This window comes from Populus trichocarpa, chromosome 12 (genome assembly GCF_000002775.5).
Source record: "Populus trichocarpa isolate Nisqually-1 chromosome 12, P.trichocarpa_v4.1, whole genome shotgun sequence".
NCBI lineage: Eukaryota > Viridiplantae > Streptophyta > Magnoliopsida > Malpighiales > Salicaceae > Populus > Populus trichocarpa.
Window position 1 is genome coordinate 4,629,593 of NC_037296.2, and position 8,867 is coordinate 4,638,459.

At 32.9% G+C, this 8,867-nt stretch overlaps 1 protein-coding gene across 1 annotated transcript; it reads left to right on the top strand.

Annotated features, from left to right (window-relative positions):
- Window positions 1–1,312: 1,312 nt before the first annotated feature.
- On the top strand, window positions 1,313–6,401 carry LOC7486737 (actin-interacting protein 1-2). Its single transcript, XM_002317849.4, has 6 exons — window positions 1,313–1,769; window positions 1,892–2,053; window positions 2,137–2,323; window positions 2,865–3,287; window positions 4,073–4,480; window positions 5,418–6,401. The coding sequence occupies exons 1-6, from the start codon at window positions 1,378–1,380 to the stop codon at window positions 5,673–5,675; spliced, it is 1,830 nt and encodes a 609-aa protein (XP_002317885.1). The 5' UTR covers window positions 1,313–1,377; the 3' UTR covers window positions 5,676–6,401.
- Window positions 6,402–8,867: the final 2,466 nt, after the last annotated feature.

Here is an 8,867-nt window from a genome sequence, read left to right on the forward strand (position 1 = left end):
TCCTCATTCTTTGATTGTTACTTATTTTATTTGAAATAATTTATGAAATGTTAATTATTATTATTTAAATTTCTTCATCTTTTATTTTTTTATTTTTTAGATTTGATTTCTATTATTTTGATTATTATTTATTTTATTTGAGATAATTTATGAAATTATATTTTTTTTCAATTTCATTCTCATTCAACTTTTTAATTTGTAAGATTTGTTCCTCATTATTTTAATAAACTTGAGAAAATAAAACATTAATAAATTATTTTTCAGCTCATTTTCCATGACATAACCAAACACTGGAAAATGTTTTCCAACTTATTTTTCATTACACTACCAAACATCGGAAAAGAATTCACTTTCCAAAAAAAAAAAATACTTTCCATCAAACAAACGGGATCTTAGTTCACAATCAACCCTAATTTATTATTTCTCATCCAAGACAATGTAATTTTTTGATGTTTACTTGATGAAGTGAATTTAATCATTATAAAACACTAAAAAATTGTTTATTTAATAGAAATAACTTTTCAATTTTTTTCTTTGTTTATTTAGCATTAAAACAATTGATTAATAAAAAACAGTTTTTAGTTAAAAAAAATCCACTTGGTTTTTATGAAAGTATTTTTTTTTATTTTAAGTGGAAAATACTTTTCAGATAGTTGTAAAAAATTCAAAAACACCTTATTATTTATTAATTATATTAAATTTAATCCTTAACTTTTTGATTGTTATATATTTTGTTTATAGTATTTATTTTTTAATTTTATCTCTTAAAATTTAATTTAATTTGATCTTTTATGCTAAATTGGTCCTCATGTATTTATTTATTTATTTATTTATTTTTATTTATTATTTTTTAATTAAATTTTTTTATCTATTATATTTGGTACTTATTCTTTTTACTACCTTTTATTTTACTTAAAATAATTTATAAAAATAATTTTTTTAATTTTTTTTTTGATTTTTTTATCTGTTATATTTAGTCTTTATTCTTTTGAATGCAATATATTATTTGGAATCATTTATGAAATTAGATATTTTATTTAATTTTTTATTTTTTTAACTTTTTATCTGTTAGATTTGGTCACTATTCTCTTAATAAACTTAAAAAAAATTAAAAATTTATTTTACGTGACATAGTTAAATACTAAAAAATATTTTTCAACTTATTTTCTAATATAAAAAACTAATTTACTTTTTTAAAAAATTAACTTTTCTAAAAAAAAAAAAAAATCCCCGAACAAACAGGAGCTAAACAGTTATTCTAAATAATTAGCCCAAAAGGCGCTCTGCTCGTCCCCGATTATATAAATAAAATAAAGAAACATTCAAAATCCCCACCACTTTCCCATCTCCGCTTTCCCTTTCTCCATCAAATCTAAAATGACAGAGCTGGCAGAAACCTACGCTTGCGTTCCCTCAACAGAGCGAGGCAGGGGGATCCTAATTTCCGGTCATCCAAAAACCAATAAAATCCTCTACACAAACAACCGATCAATCCTCATCCTCAACCTTGACAACCCACTTGACGTCTCCGTCTATGGCGAGCACGCTTACCAAGCTACCGTCGCACGATACTCTCCCAATGGCGAGTGGATCGCCTCCGCTGATGTTTCTGGGACTGTCAGGATCTGGGGTGCTTACAATGATCATGTCTTGAAAAAAGAATTCAAAGTACTTACTGGTCGGATCGATGATCTTCAGTGGTCACCTGATGGGTTGAGGATCGTTGCATCTGGGGATGGAAAAGGGAAGTCTCTTGTTCGTGCTTTTATGTGAGTGGAAATGATTTTGTTATTTTATTTTAAAAAAGTTAGGCATGGCATAGGACTGAACGTCAGTAGATTTTTATTGTGTGGTGATTGATGCTGATGGGTCGTTTTATTTATTTTTATAGGTGGGATTCGGGGACTAATGTTGGGGAATTTGATGGGCATTCGAGGCGAGTTTTGAGTTGTGCATTTAAGCCAACCAGACCCTTTCGAATTGTGACGTGTGGTGAGGATTTCTTGGTTAATTTTTATGAAGGACCACCATTTAAATTCAAGTCATCTCACAGGTTTGTAATGGTTTATCTTACGTTTTTAGAGTTAAAGCAAACTAAAGAGGGTGCATTGGTTGAAAAGTTTTGGTTATATGCAGGGATCATTCAAATTTTGTGAATTGTGTACGGTTTTCTCCAGATGGTAGCAAGTTTATCAGTGTAAGTTCTGATAAGAAAGGCATACTGTTTGATGGAAAGACAGGAGAGAAGATTGGACAGATTTCTTCCGAGGATGGTCATAAGGGCAGCATTTATGCTGTTAGTTGGAGTCCTGATGGTAAACAGGTAAGCCTAGCATTAACTTATAATGAACTTTTTGATGAGCGCATCTGCTTGGTGGCGCTCAAACTTATATCATTTGATGTGACCCTTTAAAATTTTTTAGTTAATTATAAGAAGATTTTGAATGAGGACATTACACTAGAAGTTTGAGTGGAAAAATATACAACACCATCTCTTCATTTGTGTTTCGTTTCTTTTAAAATGTGAAGCAACTATTGAGTATTAAAATGAATTCAGTGGTGTGTTTAGTTTCTTTCTTCAGTGGCCATTTTTGATAAACAGAGTCTGCAGCTGACTACTCGCATTTTGTAATTAAGGACCAACTTCTTGCTATGCTCTTACGCGCTGAAAGTAATTTATTTTCAATCAATTTGCATGAGGACTGTACAAACATGCTCGATCTCTGTTGCAGATTTTTTTCTTTGATATTTTGTTATCTCCTTTTTATATTTGCGTTCATTTATTATCTTCTCTTTCCCCCCTAGTCAGAGCATGTCTTTTTATTCCTGATAATTAACCAATTTGTGGTTAAACTAATTTGCAGGTGCTGACAGTATCTGCTGACAAGTCTGCAAAAGTGTGGGAGATCTGTGATGATGGTAGTGGAAAGTTAACAAAAACTTTGACTTCTTCTGGCTCAGGTGGAGTGGATGACATGCTAGTTGGTTGCCTTTGGCAGAATGATCATCTTGTCACTGTTTCTCTTGGTGGAACAATTAGCATTTTCTCAGCTAGTGATCTTGATAAAAGTCCATTGAAAATAGCTGGTCATATGAAGAATGTTACTTCCTTATCCGTGCTTAAAAATGTCCCAAAGACTATACTGTCCAGCAGCTATGATGGCTTGATAATTAAATGGATTCAAGGCATTGGATACAGTAGCAAATTACAGAGGAAGGAGAATACACAGATTAAATGCTTAGCTGCTGCTGAAGAAGAGATTGTCACATCTGGTTTTGATAATAAGGTTATTAACATGGTTATATGTTATGATTCTTAAATTATTGTGCTGGTTTCCAATTCCATCTTAATCAACTATGAATTCGGGGAGGTGAATAGATCATGCTTATCAGGATTAAGGAATGACATATGAAACATGCTGGAGGGATTGTATTTGGTACTCCAGCTTCTAACTTAACTGTGGTGCACGGATTTTATTTTATTTAAGTAGTCGTACTATTGCTTAGGACTGTAAGTGTTGTACCATCTTGATGTTGACCACATGTATCAAATGGTTAGTGTTTAATGGGAAAAAAATTTCTCCAACTTATGTATATTATACTCTTTTGTTTGCATCAAATTCAGCAAACTGGATCCCTATCCCCTGAATTGTATCTTTAGAATGCATCTTTAAGCATCCTTAAATAGTATCTTTGAGATTTTGACACTTTGGTGCTGTTACAAGTTGTCTAAACATGAAATTATCTCTCTCTCTTTGATTTCTAATTTATTGTGTCTTGAAACAAAAACAAGTTGAATGAAATAAAGAACAAGGAGAGCTTTTCATTTTAATCTCCTGACGGAAAGTTTACGGAGCCCTGAATTCTACCAACACATGGCTGGCCCTTATATCTTTATTGTTTTCTTTAATTTCATTTGCAACATCTGTTAATTAGACAGGATTTGGGTAGGATCATGAACTAAATATGATTTCCACATAAGTTGTGGTGCTTTTATTCTTCTTTGGTAAATGAAATTTGTGCTCCTTACCATCTCTAATTCTTTCCCTTTGGTATTCTTTCTATTTTTCAGATATGGAGAGTTCATTTGCTTGATGACCAATGTGGAGATGCAGATTCCATCGACGTGGGAAACCAACCAAAAGACATTAGTCTTGCCCTTCTCTGCCCTGAGCTTGCTTTGGTCACGATTGAGTCAGGTGTTGTCATGCTTCGTGGTACAAAAGTTGTGTCAACCATCAATCTTGGCTTTGCTGTGACGGCATCTGCAATTGCACCTGATGGAAGTGAAGCAATCATAGGTGGGCTGGATGGAAAATTGCACATATATTCAGTCACAGGTGATACACTCACAGAAGAAGCAGTCCTTGAGAAACATCGTGGTGCTATCAGTGTCATCCGTTATTCTCCAGATGATTCAATGTTTGCATCTGGTGATTTAAATAGGGAAGCTGTAGTTTGGGATCGTGTCTCCAGAGAGGTACTTTGATTACTTATTAAGTTCCAACAAGCCAATCTTATACTTGTCTCATTACAACTGCATATACATAGCATGTTAGTTATTGTTGGTTGAAGTGGCAGATTTGCAAACTTGTGCCAGGTCTGTGTGCTTTTATGTGGGTAAGGCACTAGGTACATATCTATGTGATAGTAAGAATTAAAGTTTTTTCAGTATTTTGCATTCTCATTCTCATAGAGCAGAGCAAATTTAGCTGTCGCATCTGTCTCTGAAAATCTTATTGAATTACATGATATAGAGAAGGCACTGAACCAAAGGAAGCACTTGTGGTAATATGCAATGTGTACAAATTTGGTTTGGATGGATTTGTCCAGTTCATCATGTTATGAAATATGAATAACATTTTTCCTGTCATTATGGTTCTTGGTTCTGTGAAATTTACTTTCTTACAGCATAGTATTGTTCTCAACATTGGTTTTCAAAAACAGAGACTTCCATAGTTACTGGCCTTGCATCTGACAATGTTTTGTTTTATGTCCAACTATTACTCTTGAGACAAGTTATGTTGGCTGTAAGTGAAACACATAAATACTGATATTCTTACAGTTAAATGCCAGTCTTTGCATTCCCTAAATCTTTCTGTGTTATATGTTGTTCCTTTAGTTTTCAAGGGGAATGGATGGGGTTGGTGGAAGGATTGTGCTCTGTATAAGCAGGCACAGCTTGACTGGTACATTGCAGTTCGGTGCTGCTCCTTCATTGGGATTCCCTAGTTTGTGTTATATGCCACAGGCCCCTTAGGCCTTGTTGTCAGTTCGCTCTCTTTTTTAATCATGTGTTTTCCCCCCTTAAATATGGCTATTTCATGTCCAATGGAAACATTGGGTTTCCTTACTTTGTTTTCTTTAGCTTGCTGGATTGTGGGGCCTTATTTTTCACTCTCCACATTTTTGTGCAGGTGAAGCTTAAAAACATGTTGTACCACACTGCCCGCATAAACTGTCTTGCTTGGTCTCCTGATAGCAGCATGGTTGCTACTGGATCGCTTGACAACTGTGTCATCATATATGAAATCGACAAGCCAGCATCTAGTCGGATGACCATAAAGGGAGCTCACTTGGGTGGAGTTTATGGATTAGCTTTTGCTGATGATCATAGTGTAGTAAGTTCTGGTGAGGATGCTTGTGTTCGTGTTTGGAGGGTAAATCCACAGTGATATAAATTAATGGAGGTCATCATGAAGATATTCAGCTCAAATTATTTGAAACTTGGTGAACATGCTGGATTGATTTGGATTTTATTGTCAACTTCAGCGTGGAATGAGGTCAGAAAGCAAAGACTGATGCCTAGGAATATGGTATTTTTATGAATGTTAAGCTAGCCTGTTCTAGTTCTCTGGTTATGTCGGGCATGACTATCACAAACATAAGTTTGATTAAGAGTGTTTTGTTCAGATTTTGCTGTTTGGAGATAGTACTTTTTTTCAGATTACTGGTGATTGAAGTAGGGGAACCGGTGTAGGTTTTGTGCTGCTTGGCAACCCTGGAGTTTTGCAGCTGCATCTTTGTTTGATGGAATATAATGTAGCATGTGCTATGGAAAGGTTCTTTGCTGGTCCTAGATATGTCAGACATCCAGAATCTCACATTAGAAGCTGGGGTTTTGCAAGAAATCAACCTTAAACCGCAGTTGGATGAATATGGTTGCGATACTGAAAGACATAGATTGTTACCACAACACCCCTTTTCCCCTCCTTTTTCCTCTGTTTTGGGTTTGTTAGATTGGTTGTAAGCACTGGTAAGTTGCCTGCCTTTTTTTAGGTGATGGTGCCACAAAGTGAATGTTATGTTAGTTTCTGTTTCGGATTATTCCGGCAGGGTGATACCACTCTTGTCTGTATTTTCTGCTGTTTGTGTGGCTGAAGTGATTGCATTCTGTGTTACATCTGCTGTTTATGTTCATCTTAACTGAAATGCCAGAGATGCTCATACAAACAATAATAGACTTCTTTTCGGGTCCAGTAGACAAATTATGCAACGAGACTGTATTTTGATCAGAAAACGTCACGCCCACAGAACAAGGGCTCTGTATAGCTAAAGCCTGAGCTCAGGACCTAGAACAGGTTCGGCCACTAAAACATCAGGCTAGTCTGCCTCTAAAGCTTCACATGACAGATTTTATTTAGAGACAGATCGCCTTGCATGATTAATTTCTCGTCAACCACGAGGCATCCTGAAGCATAAACTGGATAAGAGAAATGAGCAAATGCAGATGAAACATGGTTTCCCTCGACTTTTTTAAGTTCATGCATGTGAAATCTTAATTATGAGTTCTTGAATTTTAGATCAATCATACATAATTTCTGCAATTGTCAATATAGACGGCTTTACTGATCTGAATGAGTGGATAAGCCTTGATTGGATGACATAGCAGCTCTTGATCCTTCACTTTATGGCAGGTGCTTCTCTCGAAGTCCGGAAGAGGTATCATCAATTATTAGAAATGCTTTTACTAACCCACCAGGAATCGGCTTAAAACAATGGAGGTATTGGGTTAGCTATTAGTATTTTTGATTAAAAGAAAATTAAATTAATTTTTTTTTTAAAAAAAATTTGAAACCGAAACTTTTTCAAATCAACTAGTTTATCTTATTTAAAAACCAATAATATTAAATAAAAAAACATTTTTATTTTGTATCTCACTAGATTGAATCCAAAAATGAAACACTTTTAGAACTGAAAATATAATCACTATTTAACTACTTAAAAGATAAGATTTGAAATCCATCCAGCGTCTATAAGAAAAAATTCTAAATAAAAAAAATGATTAATGAAGGGGAAGCAAACATGGATCAATACAAGAATTTCACTACTTTACTTGTCACTTTGATAAATGAAGAAGCTTCCTTCATCCAGAAAAAAAAAGTTTGATTCAACTACGAAGTGTGTAACTCAACTGGTTAGGTTTTATATTTGTTTTTTAAAAATTACTAGTTCGAGTTTTACAAACCTCATATCTTAGATTTGCTTGATAAATATCATAAGATTTAGAGCGAAGACTTTCCACTCCGGCATTGTTTTGATTATAGAAATTTTTGATAGGTGGAATGGGAAATAAGAATTGGATCCACAAATTGGCTTTTTTTTATTATTTTTTTTAATCTAAACACTATAGTAAATTTTTTTCTGGTCCAACCTTCCATCAATATCTCACTCACTGCATTCTCCTCTGCAAAAGTTTGTTTTATCATCATTTGAGGCCATTCTTCATATTTTGCTAAACAATTTCTAACGCTATTAGGCTGCTTGGAGCTCAATGTCAAGTACCCATGGACAGGCAAAAACATTACTATGCTCCCTTTTCAAAACGCCATTTTAAGGAAGTTTAATGAATTCTTGAAACTTTTTTTACTAATTAGCCAAAATACCACTTAAATTTGGAATCTCTCAGTGCCCTAATGGAGTAAAATCCATATGCAACTATGCAGGATAAATCTCAAAAAGGGTTATTCGTGACTAATTGGGACAAAAATCTGAAAAAACAAACAAAGTTAAAAGGAAATTCATTATGTTCTTGTTTAAAACCTCGTCTTTATTATTTTTTTTAAAAAAATCCCTTTACTTTTGACACAAAATGATACCCCAAAATAACACTGCCTAGGAGTGGGGGCTAAAATATTACTTTACTAGAGTGGTTGAAAAGTTAGAAAAATTAGAAATTAAAGAGTGAAATGATAGCAAAAATAGAGACCAAAATAAATAATAAGAGTCAACCCTTATAAAAAAACAACTAGGAGATAAAAAAAAGAGAGGAGGAAAAGTGATAAAAAAAAAAAAAGAGCCTATAAATATAGCATGCATCAAATAAAAAGAAAGCATAAAGAAAAATAGCCAGAAGAACACACATAAAAAAAAAAAAAAGTTGAGAAATCAGATCCTAAATCACAATCTTTAGGTTTTAATATTTTTTCTTAATAACAAATATACGTATACTAGTTTAAACAAATTTTAACAATAACATAATAAGTATCTTTATCATAAAAAATAAATTATATTGAAACTTACTTTATATACAATGTTTTAGAGTAATTTTTATCTTTCTTTTTTTTAGAATAATGAGCTCTTAATTAAAAAAATTTAAAAAATTTCTAAGATATAAAATTCTCAATTACCCGAAATTAAATAGCGACAATGTTCCTAAATTTTATCCCATATCAATTCTAATATTAGATTACCAAGATATAAGTATTTACAATATATATATATATATATATATATATATATATATATATATATATATATATATATATATATTGCTCTTAACCCATGACAATGGCAATCTCATTATGTGTTTTAACAATAATAGCATAATAATTACTATAGACTCTTCCAACAAGATTATGGTGATT

Bases quoted from the DNA above. Each gene is read 5' to 3' on its own strand.
- LOC7486737 (XM_002317849.4), top strand. From the start codon at position 1,378: ATGACAGAGCTGGCAGAAACCTACGCTTGCGTTCCCTCAACAGAGCGA. The intron at 3,288-4,072 runs GTTATTAACATG...TCTATTTTTCAG, and splicing joins CATCTGGTTTTGATAATAAG to ATATGGAGAGTTCATTTGCT. The intron at 4,481-5,417 runs GTACTTTGATTA...ATTTTTGTGCAG, and splicing joins GGGATCGTGTCTCCAGAGAG to GTGAAGCTTAAAAACATGTT.